Source organism: Hermetia illucens, chromosome 5, assembly GCF_905115235.1.
Source record: "Hermetia illucens chromosome 5, iHerIll2.2.curated.20191125, whole genome shotgun sequence".
Classification (NCBI taxonomy): domain Eukaryota; kingdom Metazoa; phylum Arthropoda; class Insecta; order Diptera; family Stratiomyidae; genus Hermetia; species Hermetia illucens.
Window position 1 is genome coordinate 11526254 of NC_051853.1, and position 18585 is coordinate 11544838.

General features: G+C 45.0%; 1 protein-coding gene across 1 annotated transcript in view; it reads right to left on the reverse strand.

The window, feature by feature from the left end:
* The window catches only part of LOC119657538, a 129668-nt gene extending 112512 nt beyond the window's left edge, over nt 1-17156 (reverse strand). Inside the window, exon 1 of the mRNA XM_038064481.1 lies at nt 16841-17156. Within this exon, the coding sequence (XP_037920409.1) occupies nt 16841-16918 (78 nt within the window). The 5' untranslated portion in view covers nt 16919-17156. The remainder of the gene's footprint in view (nt 1-16840) is intronic.
* Between the last annotated feature and the right edge of the window lie 1429 nt (nt 17157-18585).

Here is an 18585-nt window from a genome sequence, read left to right on the forward strand (position 1 = left end):
GTTGGTGCAACCAAATCGATAGAGAAAAAAATGACAACATTAGTTCTCAGGGATCAACAGCAACAGGATTTACAAAGCTACTCACAAACTTATCACCTACTCTATCAACTGGCTGAAGAGAGCTACTAAAAGAATAAAGAGGCTCGTCCAATGAAAATCTCCACTAAGATGAGCAGACACCAATTAAGTAAGAAACGATGCTGAAGGTGCCATTTAAAAACCACCCAGAAAATCTATTCCCTTATCGTAGAAGTAGATAAGCCTTAAGAAAATATTTCTCATCACCAATGACGTAGCTACCGGTGCCCGATCTAGGCCTGCGTTGATAAAACACGAAACTCTGAATAACCAGTGTTTGATCTAGGCCTACCTTAATAAGGAACTCCAAACATTCTGGTGCTACCCGAGGTCTCACGATCCAATATACTTAACAACTGCCTTGCGTGCTACCCTATGTCATCGCTGCATCTCTGAAAGGATCTCTTATAAACTTTCCAGACTGAATTATCCTCACCTTTATGGATTAGGCAATCCATCAACTGCAGCCTATTCAGTCCAAACCACAACCAAATCGTCGTGATATGACTAACAAAGTACTTCTTTATACAGACTCTGGAATCTTCGATTTTGGGGGCCAAAAAATGGTTTCAAGGATTCTCCTCTCGAACGTGGAAGTTACCAAACTTACTCGCTAAAAACCAAGGTATTCCAGGAACATATGTGGATTGAAAGATATATTGCCTTGTACCGTAAATACTTTGACCCTATAAAGACACATATATTCGTCATAACTGTTATCAGTATTCTGTCTTGCATTCGTTAATTTGCAGCTCAAAACCTAGCGCCATCGGCTCGATAGATGATGTCAAAGATGAATCTCTTATTTTGAGGCGAACAATTTACTCGAGTTATTAAAGAGCAAGTGAATCCAAAGGAAGCCCCAGGACATGAGCTTATCACGGGAAAAATGTTTGAAGGAACTTTTTCCGACCGCAATCATCCACGTGGTCCACATATTTAATCCAATTCAACGTCTCGTCTATTACCCTAAAGCTTCATAGATTTCAGAAATTATAAATATACATGAATGTGGGAAGGATCAGACCCAATTTGCATCCTACAGACGAAGTTTCCAAAGTCAAACAAATCTAGTGGCAAAATAATGTGATTCCTCCATAGCAATTTGGCCTCCTAGGGAAGCATAGTACAGTCAAAAAGCGTAAATTTGGGATGGAATTCAAAAGCTGTGTCCGGATAGCTGAGTGGTTAGAGCACAAGGCTGTCGTGCGGCGGGTCGCGGTTCAAATCTCACTGGTGGCAGTGGAATTTGTATCGTGATTTGACGTCGGATACCAGTCGATTCAGCTGTGAATGAGTACCTGAGTCAAATCAGGGTAATAATCTCGGGCGAGCGCAATGCTTACCATATTGCCTCCTAGTGTGCCGTTACGGTCTTGAATGAAGTGCTCTAATACACTTCAAGGCCCTGATCCAACATGGATTGTTGCGCCAACGATTATTATTATTATTATTCAAAAGCTTTACATCTGGTGTTCCAACAACCCAACTTGGAGTACCTTACTCTAGTGCATCTACACTTCAGCCCTACCAACTGACCCTGTCCTGACAACCACAAGGTTAAGGCCTGAATTACACAGTTTTCGCCTCATGACCAAGCAAAAAGACCATAAACTGAGCCTATGGCTAGTAACGTTTGACGTCTCCTTCAAGATTGACGCTCTCGCTCCAGATAAAGCACACTTTGGTCCGTTTCGACCGGATTATGAACAAACAAATATTGCACTGCGAAACCATCTCGAGTACCGCTGTGTCAAATGTGACGGCACATATGGGTCAGGTGAGTGCCCCCTCATGAGATAGAGCGATGCCGGAGGTTAGGATGCCAGACAGTTTTTAGGGATATGGAATTGACGGATTTCGGCGCAAAGGTGGGTCTCTAGACTTCCTTACAAGGGCAGGCCTAGATCGGTTGTTGCGCCGTTGAAGATGAATGTCCCAAGACGCTTGACGAAAGTGCGTAGACTGTGGGGTAAGCGCTAAAGTAATAGTGATGGCGTGCGGGAACGCCTAAAAACGGACCCTTACACTAGACCTCAGATGATTTCTTCGCATTCATTCACTCGTTCACCCTTGTTGTCCATCAAAGCACTATGCAACGACAGTCCAAGCCCGCCGGACACAGATGCATCATCTACCCAAGCCATCCCGCATCTCTGTCAATTTCCCGAACAATCCCGGCAGTTCATCATGATATTCAACACAATTACTAACTTTTTGACATCCAATCATGGGCGTTAGGATCATTGAGTTGTACATCCACTCTCTAGTCGGTCGGCCCAGTACACACGAGCTCGAACTATTCCCAAGCGAACATAACCCACAAATGGTGGTCCTGAGTGAATTCAGACTGTACTACTGACATAGAGCTTTCTTTCTTCCTTCTAACCTTTTCCGTGCAGACAGGCACTATCCTTGCACCATTGGCTGACCACATACCCCGCTATACGTAATATTTACCATTTAAACTCGGCAGTTCCAACCTATAATGTAAGGAACAGCTATTCATAACTCGACCATTTGCAATCGAATTCAAATACCGTCCCAGTGCTTGAAACCACCCCCGCCAACTGGCGGCTCATAAATCAATCCCTAAAAGACAAATTGTCCCAGTTCCCACAGACCCAGAAAGCTTCCTACGAGACAATTTGCCGTACGGTTCGTCAATATACTGAAGCAATTCAGGAGGTATATTATGAATTCGTTTCAACCCGTTCTTTCAATTTTGGTAACCTCATTTCTCTCCCGGACAAGTCATTCACTACATGAAAACCCTATGGCCGAGACTATTTAGAAATAGATATTCTCTGCAGTTCTCATCCCTAATCAACGAGATCCATGATCATAAATCCATGAAAGGGTCTTGACCCTGAATACTAACCACCCAACTCCAACGCATACAGGGAGCTTAGGCAAATATCCCTTCCAACTGCCAAAACTGCCAACCGTAGTGACACAGATCGTGACACCTCCTGAGAAAGCAAACATCCTTGTTAACCTGCAAGTCAACTTTGTCAAGCCTTGAGATCCTCTACAACACCTTCAAAGCACCACGCATCGATGCCTTCCTAGCCGAATTCAAGTGAAATTCCTTAAGGAGTGCCTGCCACACCCTAACCCCTTAGTTGCCGCCACCAGCCAGGGTATCAGCGAGCCTGGCTAGCACAGAGGCGTGCAAGAACGTGTCGACCGAGCACTTTGATAGAGCTTCAATCTTTGTGGGCGGACCTTCACGGTCAATTTAGCCAATTTGCTTAGATTTTTGGGATAGCTCTGCCTCCTATTTCCACCTGTATCATTACAAATGGCGCCCAACGTGGGGCCCAACATTTCCTGGATTCAGGCATAAATTATTATTTACTGGTTTCCTGAATCAAGTGGAAGATAGCCTATTCCGGCTCACAACTTCGTTTGGTGGTGTCGGATAGAGAATCCATAGATTCTCAATATTGTTCTCGGCTAGGCTCCACGTACACTTGTCTTCAGATTTCTAGTTTTAGGTTTCACGCCTTTTTCCCCGGAAGCAAGTGTTCCTAAGCCTCAATTTCCTTTCCCACCTTGTAACGTAGAGTTTCCTGCCTTATCCTAGGTAGAATGCCATAAGAGCTAGTCGTTTGTTGTGTTCGTCTTGAGATACGTCTCGTAGGTGATTACCTCCCAGAAGCCTCTGGATCTACGGGCCTTTGCGGCTATAAGCTGAAAGGTATTGCCGTCCGAGCTTCTGAGGAATGTCCTTCCCTACCTTTATGTGAAATGGCTATCTCTTCGTTTCAGCATTTGAAAAAATTAAATATTCTTTCTTCTTTGTAGGGATGAACTGACGGGTGAGATGAGTCCTTGATGGAATACGGAGGTAGTCGGCTATATGCTGTGCCGTTCCGTCCTCAATGATTCATCTTCACTTTGTTCTCTGACTCCAGACGAGGAAGATTGAATTCTCGCGATCCTTTTTTTTTGCTTGTTCTTTTATTTAATATTCTGCGATGGGGAGCAACTCGATTGTTGTCTCTTCATGAAGAAAAATACTGTGTGTGGAGGTTTTCGACACACAGATGAAAAAAAAAATTTATGAGGTTGGGATGGCTTTTTGGTCATCCGGAAGTTCTGCGGGAGTTGAATATGGAGTTGACAAATTAGAGAGAGGGAGGAGTCCTCAGGGTACATTTTTATTGCACTTTTGATTTTGCTGCATTTTTTTTTTTGGTTTTGCTTGACTATTATTTTTTTTGTTTTCTTCTTTTCTTTTTCTTAATATTTTCCGTATTTTTGCTGGGATTTATTTGGGTTTTTTTTTTTTGTTAAAAATGTCCGAGAACGAAGGTGGCTCAATGCCAAATGGAGATGAACGAGAGGCAAGGGCCTGGGCGTCGACCCATAATCGAGGGGCACGAACAAAGCAGCGTTGGATTTCGGCAACCTGCGAGGACTCCGCTTATCCAGCGACAGACAACACCCAACCGGGAACTTCTAGCACGGCGACTCAAGCTAGAGGACCATATGATGTGACACTGGAATCGCCGTCGGTGTCATATCTAGAAGCCCGATTAATGTCACGGTTAAGTATGTTTGTAAAGGAGGTGTTGGACGAGGAACAGCGTTCTTCCACGCTTTAAAAATCCTCCGAGAGTGGATCGCCCCCCGGCTCCTGTTTCTCTTTCATCGCCATTACCTCCATTAACTTTCCCTTCCAATTCATCAGGACGGCTACGCAGCATGATGTCTCCGGACAAAATAACTCACATTGTGAATTCTTGGGGTTTAAAATATGACGGCTCCGAGGGATCGCTGCCGATAGAGAAGTTCCTTTTCAGAGTCGAATCTCTGACTCATTCGACTCTGCAGGGGAACTTTTCTATTCTCTTGGAGTTCGCCTACACGTTGTTCTCTGGAGAAGCGGCAGACTGGTATTGGGAGTATCGGCAAGGCAACCTTGACGCTCAATGGACGGATCTGCGGGACGCTCTCCGAGATCAATTCCGAGATCGTTTGCCGGACATTGATCTTTGGGAGCGGATTCGGAGCCACACTCAAAAGGATCGAGAACCTTTCAATGAGTTTTATAAGCACATCCGACGTTTGGTGTCCCGACTCCAGCAACCGCCTAAAGAAGCTGAACTAGTGGAGACTCTACGGCGCAACCTCAGACCGGAAATCATACGAGCTATTTTCCCCATTCACCTAGCTACAATTCGTGAGTTGCGTGAATGGGTTGAAAAGTTTGAGAATCAGCAAGACCGCTTAGCCGTACGCCAGTTGGCTAAATTTTCGGGTCGAACGCGACATTTGTCGGAAGTGGACGCTATCGAACCTTCTGGCGTACGAAGCAGCCCGAGTCGCCATGACATGCTCGAAGCAGAGGTCGAAGCGGTACAGCCCAGGGGTTGTTGGAACTGTGGGGATCTAGAACACCAATGGCAGGATTGTTGTTGGTTGCGGAACTCCTAATATCATGAAGCCACAATGTCCCCGTTGCTCAGTGCAAAAAAAAAACTGGACAAATTGCTCCCTCGGGGAAGGGAGTCGCAAACCTCATATGCCACCCCAGCACTAGTCTCCTCGACTCTCGGTCCGCCTTGCGTGTTGAAGCGGTCCGATAAACCAGATTTGACCTACCCGGATTTGTCCCCAACACCAACTGTTTCAAGGAAACCGATGCTTTCGGTTCTGAGGCCGTTGCACGTAAGACTGCAACAATATCAAGCGGTCAGAGAACGAATTTTCGGAGTAGCAGAGATGGCGATGAAAAAACCGAAGCACTCAACTCTTCGCTTACGCCAATATTGGATGCGAATAATGCGTAACAGTCGTCTTTACCACTCTGCCATTCTCACGAGTCGGCCCAATAATGATATTCGCCCGTATGCGGATGTCACAGTCTTGGGTGAGCGTGTTTCAGGACTGATTGATACCGGAGCTACTGTAAGTTGCTTAGCTTCGGATTTCGCCCGGAAAATTATTAACGACGGTTGGTACAAGTGGGAGAGATTACGCATCGATCTCAGGACAGCTGACGGGACTAGCCACTCGACAGTAGGCAGAGTGTCAGCTGACATCACGTTTCGTGATCGGACGGAATCGATGTCGTTCCTCCTTATCCCATCGTTAACGCAAAATCTTTACCTTGGAGCTGATTTTGTGCGCAAGTTCGATCTCGCACAGGACTCATTTGTACCTTCCATTTGTTCAATCGAAAATGTTGAGAACGTCAATCAACACCAGTTGACGACACACCAGCGAGCAAGGCTCGAGGCTGTCATTGGCAGTTTTCCATCTTTCGAGTCGGAGGGCTTAGGACGTACAAGTCTCATGACACACGTCATCGATGTCGGCGGTAACAAACCGATTAAACAGAGACACTTCTCAATCTCTCCCGCCATCGAAAAGCTCCTCTACGAAGAGATTGATAAGATGCTGGCTTTGGGAGTCATCGAAGAATCGCAAAGCGCCTGGTCTTCGCCAGTTACCCTTGTGGTGAAACCTGGTAAAGTGCGACTTTGCCTTGATGCACGTAAAGTGAATAGTGTAACAGTGAAGGACGCTTATCCTTTACCTCTGATCGAGGGGATTTTCAGTCGTCTCCCGAATGCTAGATTCATTACGAGTCTAGATCTGAAGGATGCGTTCTGGCAAATTCCTCTGGATGAGGCGTCCAAGGATAAGACTGCCTTCACCGTCCCCGGTCGGCCACTCAGGATGATCGACCTGATCTCCTATTTCCTCAATTATCATTACAGAGTATATTGTTTCATGGCAATTAAAACTCTTCCTCTTTGAGTTTACCAAAAATCTGTAGATTGTATAGCTAAGGAGAAGCTCAAAATTGCAAATATTCCTACTAAGCCACATTTTACTTAGACAGATGATATCGTCCGTCTAATCTTGAGCCCTCTCACCCCTCCATCAACAAGAAAAGATCATCCCATCAAATCACTTATTCTCTGTAGTTACTCAGGGCTAGATAGCAAACACGATGATTTTTGACAACCTCAAGGATATTTCGCATTTTTGACAACCTCAAGGATATTTCTCAGCGCCCACTTTTGGCGGCATCAAATAATACAAATTGCAACTTAACCGAATAATTTTCTGTAGATATTATCCGTTAGCCTGTGAGACTTGCCCTTCACATCCCCTGATGAGAGTAAGCAAAATCTCCCAAATAATTTAACAACGTTCAATCTATACAACCTGACAAGAAACCAAAACAAAGAGCTGACTTCTTCCAGAAGCAGTTTGTCACCCTTTTTAAATAATTTATTGAATCAATTTCTACTTCTACACATTTTGGGATCTGCCACTCAACAGTAAGGGCAATGATCTCATTACATTCCGTGCATACCATTCAAACAATCCTTGTGGTACCCCGGAGAGGCAAGGAGGCAACAAACCATTTCAAGGAGGCTCCCTTCGTAAGACAAAGCTCCACATACACACGATTTGATTAAATTGTTAATCGATAGATGTCATCGCTGGTGGCAACAACTCCAGGACACAGTAAATTACGTAGCAAGTCTACTAACCCAACTAGGAGCTTGATGTAATCAAGAAAGGAACCGTACGATAGCGCCATCAGACAGAAACTTGGCTTGTTAGAGAGTATAGTTGTGCGTCTATTATAATGTAATCTAATATCGTCCCGATCCGAGTAAATAGAGTAAATTATATTATGTTTACTTGCGAATGAAGTGAAGGCCTGAAAAGGATATCCGTTCCGTCGACATTTTCCAGTCATCCTGTTGTCAGAGCCAATTTTCCTTTACCGTAGCCTTGTCATGGGATTCCCTTGAACTTTCTAGATATCAAGATTGATAGCCATCTGTCTACTGGGATTAAGTTGGTAAGGATCTCTACACTAAAGACAATTGGAGAGCGAAGAAGTCGAGTGGGAAGTTTGCAAGAAATCTCAGTGTTGAATCTTTGTAAAGATTTATACAAGTTCACATATTGGGTAAGGAGTGTGGCAGGATTATGGATTTCTAGTTTAGTTTTTGGAGTTGTTTCTGTTCAGGTCTTGTAATCAGGTCAGATAATGGTACCAAATTCAATTTGGTTTTTGTCACTTTGCTGGCATTTACTTCTTTTTTCATTCATCCAACAAAAAGGACGAAGCTGCAGCTTTGTGGTGAGAAAGAATGTTTTTATAAATTATTTAAGGCAAGACCAGAGGACCAAGCTAGAGATCAAAGTAGCCCCTCAGCATCCCAAGTTGAGACGAGTTGAAGAAAGAGAGGAGACACTATTGATTTAAGCTTGGAAAAAACCAATGGCTTTCCTACTCAAGTTAAAAACTCCTTTGGGGAGAATGTCACAATGCGGGGCCTAAAACATGAGGTCTATATTCAGTGTAAGGACGTCGATAAAGTGACATCCAAAGGAGAAATTTGTACTGCTCCGAAGAAAGAGTTCAAGTTGGAGGAACTTGCTGAGGAGTGCGTTTACTAGTGGACGTGGCGTAAAAATTATTGCCGGTCGGGAAAGTTCAAATCGGATGGGTTGCCTGCAGTGTCAGATGGCAGAGGTGCTTCAATTGCCTCATGTTTGGTCATTTTTCCAGAAACAGCGATCGGTCTAATCGGTGCAGAAGCTGTGGAGACAAAGGCCATATTGCCAAAGAGTGGACCCTTTGCTGCCCCAAATACTGACTGTAGGAAGGAAAGGAAGGACGGGATAACCGGCATATTGCCGGCAGTGCTAAATGCCCGGAATTTAGGAAGGCGCTCACTTCAATGAGAAAATGAGGTTTATCCAAATAAGCCTCAACCAGTGCGGGGTTGGTCAGGATATACTCGAGCAGACCACTTACGAATCCGAGGTGGAAATTGCCATCACTAGCAAACCCTATAGAAACTGTCACGGTGGCGTATGGGTTACAGAATCGACTGGTGGGGCGATATGGGCATGGGACGACAAGTCATACAACAGGCTGGGAGGCAGACAGCCAGTGGTTCTTTGTGAGCAAAAATAAACGGGGTGTATGTGTACAGCGGTTGCGCCCCACCAAGTTTGACACTCTCCGAATTCGAGAAAATGCCTAACAGTCTTGTTTTTAACGCCAGGGTTGTATTCTAAGGGTAATTACCGATGACTTCACTGCTTGGGCCCTTTAGTGAAGTATTAGAGTGACTAATGCAAGGGGGCGTAGTCTATTAAAGGTTTCTAGCCAGCTGGAGATAATTCTGGCCAACGAAGGTTATGTAAATACCTTTCTGGAAGGGGGGTTTGCCTCAAACGTAGAGCGTGTTGCAGTACATCGGAGACGTTAAACTGATCGCCACCGCGAACTCCTCTCTGTTGCTGCATTGAACGGCCTTGGAAACGGCTGACAGGAGACCCAGATGAGAGATGTCGGCGCGATGAGAACAGAAAAGTGTAACGTTTTAAAGAAATGAAACCGAAAAAAAAATAAAAACAGTTTTTTCTTTATTTTACAGAATAGAATAGTTAGAATATCCCCAAAACAAAACCATTGTCAGCCCTGCACTGATACGTGGTATGTCCTGACGCGTCAGCCAGCACAATCACCAAGCGATCTTCCTTGAACTATAAGTGGAGGCACAGTGCGGAGAAGCATCGTACCCGAAACCGAGAAAGATGTCAAGCTGGTCGGCAAAAGCTTTGGATGAGGAGACCTTCATAGAGGTGTGGCTAGACCAACCTAATAAAACAGGTGCCCCTATGGAGAGCCTCCAATGTGACTCAACGTATCACCAAAGTATATGACGCGTTCATACCTAGGAGGTGCTCATTCCCCAATAGAAGACCAAACTTTTGATAGAATCCTGAAGTGGCCAGCGTTCGTTCAACGTGTCACCAAGCCACAAGTGCGGCTCAGGCTCACATTCGCCATACAACATAGCAAGGTGGAGAAGTCTTTAGGAGAAGAAGCACAAGTACGGGCCAGAAAGCAACAGATTGCTATACAATGTAAGGACGTTGATGAAATCACGACCAAAGAGGATATTCGCGACGCCTTAGAAAAGCAGTTCAGACCACTTGGCTTGCAAGATTCCGCAGGGGCAGGGGGCCTTCCTCAGGGCATAGGAAGGCACGCAAACGACAAATATGAGCTTACCAGCTGAAGCAGGGTTCAAACTGCTGGCGGCTGGTAAAGTTAAAATAGGTTAGGTCGTTTGACGACTCAGGGAGTAGGTGTCCCTCAAGCGTTGCTTTAGATGCCTGGAATTTGGTCACGTAGCGGCGAAATGCACCGGTAACTGTGATAGATCAAAAAGTTGCAGAAAAAGTGTGAGAGAAGGTCTTATGTTTTGGGAGTGCAAGATCAAGCCAGAATGTATGCTTTGCAAGTAGAAAAAGGGCGTTGACTGTCGGCATGATGCAGGCAGTAGCAGATGCCCAGTGTTTAATTTGAAGGAATGCTAGGTATGCTAGTTTGGAATCCAAGAAGTCGAAAGCCCAAGATCATAGCAGGTGATTTCAACGCGTGGGCCAGGGGCCGTATCCTGCTCTAGGATTTCGCGGAGCTAGACCTGGTGCTTGCAAATACGGGAAATGTTTCCACTTTTCGTGGAACAGGGTCGGGCTCAATAGTCGATGTGACATATCTGAGTACCACATTGGCAAGGAGAAAGGCATTGTTAGTAAACAGATTGAATATGGACCATGTGCCGAGGTGCATTCCGCGGAGCTGGAAACTAGGGCTGGTCCGTGAAAAAGTTTGAAGAGGATGCATTCATAGAGATGCTATTGGGAAGACACAATACCGGTCATGCAGCTACAGAAAAGGTAGGGCAAATGATGGGACGCATAACGAGATCATGCGATGCTGCTATGCCGAGGCGACGAGTTCTCGCAAAAAGGCGCTCAAACTATTGGTAGAATGAAGATGTCGCGGAGTTGCGGGATGCATGTTTTCGAGCTAGAAGGATCTGCCAACGATCTCGCTCTTCCCCCTGAATAAAGGAGAGCGCAAACAACACAAGCAGGCATTGGACGTCTACACCATACCTGCGGTACTGCGCAAATTTGCCGGAGAATTGGAGATAACAAACCACCCGGTCTGGATGCTGTTCCCAATAGAGCTCTTAAACTCGCTGTTAAGACCAGACCTGACTGGTTTATCAGTATATTTGAAACATGCATGGTAAAAGGAGTTTTCCCCGATCGGTGGAAGAGGCAAAAACTAGTTTTGCTCCCGAAGCCGAATGAGCACCCAGGACACCCATCATCATATCGAACGATTTGCCTCATCGACACGATAGGAAAGATGCTCGAAAGGGCCTTCTACAATAGACTGCTGCCTATCATTGAATATAAGGATGGACTATCAGAGCGACAATTTGGATTTCGACAAGCCCACTCAACATTCGACGCCGTAAATGCTGTTTTGAAGCTGGCTACAGACGCGATGTCGCGATGTGCCGTGGTGACGTTGAACATCGAAAATGCGTTAAATTCCGCAAATTGAGAATGGATAAAAAGCTCACTGGTTAAAACGGGTGTCCCTAGTTATTTGACTAAGCTCCTCGATAGTTACCTTTCAGAGAGGACAATTTGGAACAGGGATGGGGGAATCCAAGCAGTACACCGTCACAGCAGCAGTACCACAGGGCTCAGTATTGGGTCCTCTCCTGTGGAACGTTATGCACAATTGGGTCCTTGTCCTTCCCGTGCCGAAAGAGGCTACGAGAGTTGGCTAAGCAGCTAATCAACCTGAAGACGTAGAAGTGTACGCTAACGAAACCACAAGCGCCATAAAAGCGTGGCTGGAGATGGTTCAGCTTGATCTTGCGGAACAGAAGACAGAGGCGGTCTTGATTACCAACCGTAGGAAGAGGAATACGGTTAATATTCGTGTTGGTGGCGACATCATCACTTCGAAACTGGTTACCAAATACCTAGGTTTGATGATTGACGCTAAAATCAATTTCAAGGGACACCTGACAGTGCCTGTGAGAAAGCGCCAAATACCAGTGTATCATTAGCGCGGATAGTGCTTAACATTGGAGGCCTAAGATACAGTCGCAGATTACTTGTGGCCGGAGTGATTCGCTCCAAACTATTATACGCGGCACCAGTTTGGGAGAAAGCACTAGCGTGTGAGTGTAATCGGAGGAGGGTAAATATGACTTACCGCTTTGTGGCGCTCAGGGTGTGCAACCCCTTCAGAACAATATCAGGCGAGGCAGCGTATGTTATTGCGAGAATAATCCTGATAGATATTCTGACAAGTGGGACACGCTGCTCTACGAGAAAAGGAAAATAAATCCTTTTAAAAGGACGCAGAATACCGAAAGGCGGCATGACAAGAGCGCTGGAGAAGTGGCAGTAACGGTGGGATGACTCGCAGAGGTATCGCTCGACCCACACTTAGATTCCCTGTATTGAGAAGTGGAGAGATTAACTACCATCTGACGCAATCCTTGTTCAGATATGGTGGTTACAGGAAGTATCTGCGCCAATTCAGGCTAGATATTTCTCCTCTTTTGTCCTGAATGTGTCCTGTGTCTTGGATGTTACTGTGGCCGTAGGTCTTCGCTGGCCAGCAGCCGGACTCACGTAATGTGACGGCACCGCCCACTACAACGTATTTAATGTGGGGGTCTAGGGAGTAGAGATGCATGAGTACGGGGGTGGAGATGCAAGAGTATATTGTCCCAGTAGCTCCTGCACACATGATTCTTTGAGTCCTATTAAGCTTCGTTCGATTGTATTTTTTACTGAAGATGCGTCACTATACAATAGAGCCGTACGGTAGGATTGGACGCACCACAGCTATGGACATCGAGAAAACCATCTTCGGCCGAAGACCCCATTTCTTTCCAAAGATCCTATTGCAGGCATAGAAGGCTGTACAGTTCTTCTTAACCCTTAGTTTTATGTACAATCCCCAATTTAGTTGGTTCCAGGATAAAACCCAGATACTTTGCACTTGAGGAAAAGGCAATCTTTGTTCATTCAGCCGTGGTAGGTGGTATTCAGGTACCGTTATATTAGTAGTAAATAGCATCAGTTCCGTTTTGGTTGAATTTATGCCGAGTCCGCATCTTGCGCCTCACAGGTACATCTTTCGCAACGCTCGTTCCATGATGTCGCTCATAATAGAAGGAAACATCCCTGACACTAATATCGCCAAGTCGGCGGCATACGCCAACACCTTCAACCCGCTGTTGTCCACTATTCGTAAAATTTCGTCCGTCACTATAAATCTGAGCACGGGGGAGATGGGGCTTCCCTTGGGCGTGCCTCTGCTCACAGCTCTAGTCAAGTGGTTCCTTCCCAGATCTGACTGGATTATCCTGGTACTTAGCATGGATATAATCCAATGCGTAAGATACCCCTCCAATCCAATACTCGTCAAGACTTCTTTGATGGCGTTGGTATTAACGTTGTTGAATGCTCCTTCTATATCTAAGAAGGTAGCTAGGGTGTACTGCTTGTACTGCAATGACCGCTCAATCGTGCCAATTACCTCGTGGAGAGCAGTTTCTGTGGCCTTGCCTTTAAGGTAGACATGCTGTTACTTAGAGAAAGGTGTTCTCTGCATAATCGCTCTTAAGTGAATGTCCTGGACTAATTGGCCGAAAGTCCTTCGCGGACTCATGGGCGCGCCTGCCCGCCTTCGGTATGGAAACCACTCGCATCTCCAAGTGGTACGCATCCTAAAGAGATGCAGCTCTGGTAAATCTCAACAAGCCACGGCACAACCCTTTCCTGCTGCTCCTGTAGCATGACTGACATTATGCACCCGAAGATGTATATGCGGAGAAGCTGTTTATAGTCCAGTAGACCTTATCCTCGGTAATTACCAATTTAATAGTCTCGCACGCCTGTGGGGGGGGGGGGCGCAAATACTTCAAGCAAGGCTTTGACTCAGAAAAGAACGAGGTAGAAGAGCCCATCATGCGCGAATATCCGGAGGTAACCAATGTCCAGATTGGTATTATCTCTGCGAACTTCCGAGGCAAAAACTCGCGGTGGTGAAAGTTGCTGAGCAGTACGCAAGGAAATTCCCAAATGTTACAGATGTTTGGATATGGGCACACATTTACAAACTGTTGCACACCTGAGGACTCGGAGCACGTTATGTTCCAACGTCCACGATTTTTCTCAGAGAGGAGGAGTCTGGAAAATCAATCTATGCCCGCAGAACATCGTTGGGGATATGTTGAAGTTGGAGGCAAACTGGTGTACAGTGAACTCCGCAATCATTAGAAGGAACTTGTAAAAGCGGAGTACACAAGGAGGACGTAAAGAACGGAAAGCTTGGTCAGTATAGAGACTAGGAATCTGGAAGACTCCCTGAAAATCAACCTAAGTCCGCAGGAACATCGTTAGGGAAATGTTGAAGTCGGAGGGAAACTGGTGTACGTTGAACTCCGCAATCATCAGGAGGTCGCAAGAACGGAAGGTTTGGTCAGCGCAGTCCACCCCGCGAAATAATGCTTTGCGGCAGTTCAACGGAGAAGGAAGAAGAAGAAAGTGGGGGTTGTTTTAGTCGGTGAGAGTCCCACAGGCTGCTGCAACCTGACCAGACAGACAGACAGACAGTAAACCGACTTTAGTAAAGTTTTGTTTTATACAAAACCTTAAAAAATGGAACAGGTCAGGGAAGCGATTGATTGCAGTTCTTGATAGCAGAAGTAAATCACTCAAAGGAGAAGGATAAGGACATGCTCGACATCTTCTCCAACTCTCTCTTCAGCGCAGATTGTATGACTTCTCTAGATACTTTAACCCAAATGTATTCGTTCAGACAAATTATCACTGTATCTCGCTCATTGCCTCTTCTTTTCATCGTGTTGATAAGCTTGGTTTTCAGCTTTTTTCTAATCAAAACTCCTTCCAGGATCTGTCGGTTTTACTGGGAAGCCTCAATATAGTAATACCGTAATAGCAACAATTTTCCTTTCCAAATTCCTTAGTTGGTTCTTGTCCATCCCTTCAATTTCGGTTTCAAGAAACTGTACCCCATCCTAATCAGCTCCTTTGTCAGGCATATTCTCAGATATTTTTACGGGATCTAAGCATCATCATTCAGAGGAGAGACGAGAGGATATCATTCGGAAGATTCTCTGAAATTTCCCGAACATACCGATCAACCTGTCTGGCAATTTTGGGTTATTTACAAATGAACTTATCTGTCTACAACAATCTAAAAGACAGGTTTCACCCTAAAGATATTTTTTGACATCTAATATTTTCCTTTGATGCAAACATTATGATATCTAAAAACCTTTCAAGGATCATACACCCAAATTTTCTCAAATAAATCATCCCAAAAATACCAGACCTAAAAATTCCGAATATTTCTGCAAAACATCTACAACATGCATATAAGCTGGAAATATCCTTTGTTGAGGATTCCACAAAAATTCACGCCCTCCAGTCGAATTATCAGATCGAAAGTCAAAAACTTTCAAAAAATATGCATTTCAGATTGAAATGTGCCTAAAGCGAAAATATTTTCTGGGAAAATGTTCCTCACATTCTGTAGGAAAACCGCCAGGATACAGCCAATTATGTTATCAGAGAAAATCCCGAAGGTGAATTTACATTATTTGTAATTTCCATCGTGAAGGGTTGCTGTTGTGTTCATGCTTTTTTTATTAAATTGTCGAAGGATGCCAGAAGCGTGGGTGAGATCAGATCGTGCAGGGACGAAGGAGAGGGAATTACAACCACTATCATACGAGTAATATGCGTGGGTATGAACAGGTATTGCTTCAGGCTAATAAATTCGTTCATCAGAGTCACTTCTGAATTCGCCATTAAAAGGACATCTACACTCTGGCGAAGTGGATACCAGGCCCCAAAAAATGTAACCAAAACTGCGAGAAGGATAACGAAAGCATCAGTGTAAATGATAGTAAATATATATATGTAATTATGTCGAATACTGCATTAATTAAGGTAGGAGACAAAAAGGAGCTTATTCCCCCGAAACATCCATTAATATAGTCTTCTCAGACAAAGGCCACGAACGTCCCTTCCGTGCCGTAATGATGCAAGTCACAACGCAAAAACCCTAATTTATGAAATTCATCGAAAATTGTGATATAACGTCTTTGGTTCTTCATCATTTCTCCTAATGCTTTTTTCGCGGGCTGATGTTCACATGCTGCCAGGACGACCTTTACCCCACCGTCCGCTCCAGACTTACTCAAATATACTCTGTTCCGCGCCGTAGGAGTCATAAATCACAGTCGTAAAATATTGTTGCTGGAAAAGGAGCATCGAGATAAAAAGGATGTTCCGGAACGCTTTGCGTTTTTCCCTCCTCCGCTAAAGTACTTATTCCTTTACTTGCTAAAAGGCAGGTTCAGTTTACCTTTTTCAGCGGAACGAATCTAAAAGGAATCCGATGACGACGAAAGCGATAGGAAAACCCTTAGATCTCTATTCCCCTTGCTTTATGAATTTACTGTACAAATTCATCCTTGATTTGTTCAGACAGTTTTACACGAGTGTTAGGCAACGTGCTAGCGGTTGAAACCAGGCATGGGAAAGTTCTTCCTGAATTCAGGGAGACATTTACGTAACTTTAATTAAAGCGAGTCACGCGAATCAAACGATATCGATAGTGTTTTGCTAGTATCCTTTCAACTAGTAAGGGTTGAGGATAGGCAATATCGTTTATGACAAATGTTACGCCTTCGGCTGCTGAATTTATTGTAGATTTCAGGAAGGGTTCAAACAAACTGAGCTGTCACTATGTGAGTCCTCGGGGCTTATTTAAATTTCGGAATAATCATCCCAAAACTGCTTCAATACTATATGCTATGTTATAATACTGAATACTCACCGAACGTCCTTCACATCGATTACATGTCCAGAATAATCCTACAAAGAGTACCACGAAAATGTTACGCCACTCAAACATAATCACCGAATAGGATAGTAAATAGTCGATTCCCACAAGCACAAAGCAACTATAGTTGCTCACAAAGTTGCTAAGAGCACACAATGCAGCTAGCACACCACCCACTGACTGTGAACGTCCTCGAGAAATCTGACGAAAACACCAACGGCTTGAGCAAATTGTCGAGTGAAACTGAAACTCTGAAACTCAACCAGGCCTGCCTGATCCGTCCACGAACGCTTGGCAATGTGGTCTGCCCGGAAAGCTTCCCGTAATGGGAGTCCCATCGTTCCGGGACAGTTTCCAGAAGGAAGCTTTGGGCCAGGCATGCGTCCTAACTTTGTTTAGCATGTCATGCACCTGACTTGTTTTCTGAAGCATTAACAGCATGTCTCCCGACTGCCATAAAAGATGAAATATCTGAAATGCACCCACTCTCCTGATTAGCCACCCCCAAACTTCCCTAGCACGCCCATTCGATACGTGGTGGCGGTGGTCAGTGCTCGTTCCAGCGGGCTGGTGTGCATAAAATCATTTCATTCCTGCGTTTCGTCAGGACATTAGCCCGGAGTTTTTCGCCTTTTTTGTTTGAATTGAACGTTAATATAATGGTAAATACGCGGAGCCGATAATGTGCTGCTCTGTTTTTCGGCCCCGCACAAATTGTTACCTGTTAATAAATTATTTATCTGGTCATGGCTAGGAAAGCAACAATAAAGCTAATAAGAGATAATGAAGCAGTTTAATTTAGCTAAGTGAGTTTCCATGCTAATTGTGATGAGTTCATAATGAATTGATTAATTAATTTGATTTGAAACCACTTTATTATCGGTATGTGGGCTGCAACCCGAATTTTTGTGCTCATTCAGCTCATGAGCGATCATTAGCAACCTATTCACCTAAAGTTTGCCATAGCAGTGAAAAGATGGAGTTCATTTTAACCGATGAATGTATTCAATCATTTCCGGATAATGACCAAATATATTGCAGGAAACCCCGTATGGCAATTAGAACGCGTTTACATAGAGAGTGTTAGAGTCCCGAACCAGCAGCCCGTCGGACAACCACCTAAACATCTCCCTATCGTCAGACAGCTAGCCCGGAACCGTTTGTCACATTACTTCGCGCTAGCCCCCGAGCTCACCTGCTTTGCAGAACCTTGAAATCAAGAAATTCCTTACATCAACAGGGGTGGCAGGTAGGTACCAGTGGCGGCTCCGAGAAGCCCAATTAACGCTGTGAAGCGCCGTTTTGATGCCACAAACTCCTAAGACCGTGACTGCTGTTATGAGAGTAGTGAGGCAGAGTCCAGCCAGCCCAGATCTTCAGGGCCAGCCCGTACCAGTAAAGAAGGACACCAGCTTTGCCACAATGCACCTAGAAATCTCTCTGAAGTCCCCAAAGAATGGTTTACCAAGTGTCCGTAGCCTGACTCTAGCTAGAGCTGAGCAATCACAGCGGCAGTGTCTCCGCAACTTCGTCAATGCGAATTGAAGGGTATGCCGAGCCTGGCGACATGGTCCCCTATGGGCCAGTGCTTCATGCAGATCGCTGTAATTTTGCTGGCACAGGAGATCTCGTGATCGGGTTTTGTTATAAGCGGGTCAAATAGTCCTTGATTTGGCACAGGTGGTAAGCCTTCGCCATCTAATGCCTGCAGCTGCTAAGTAGTCAGAGTAGATTCCGCC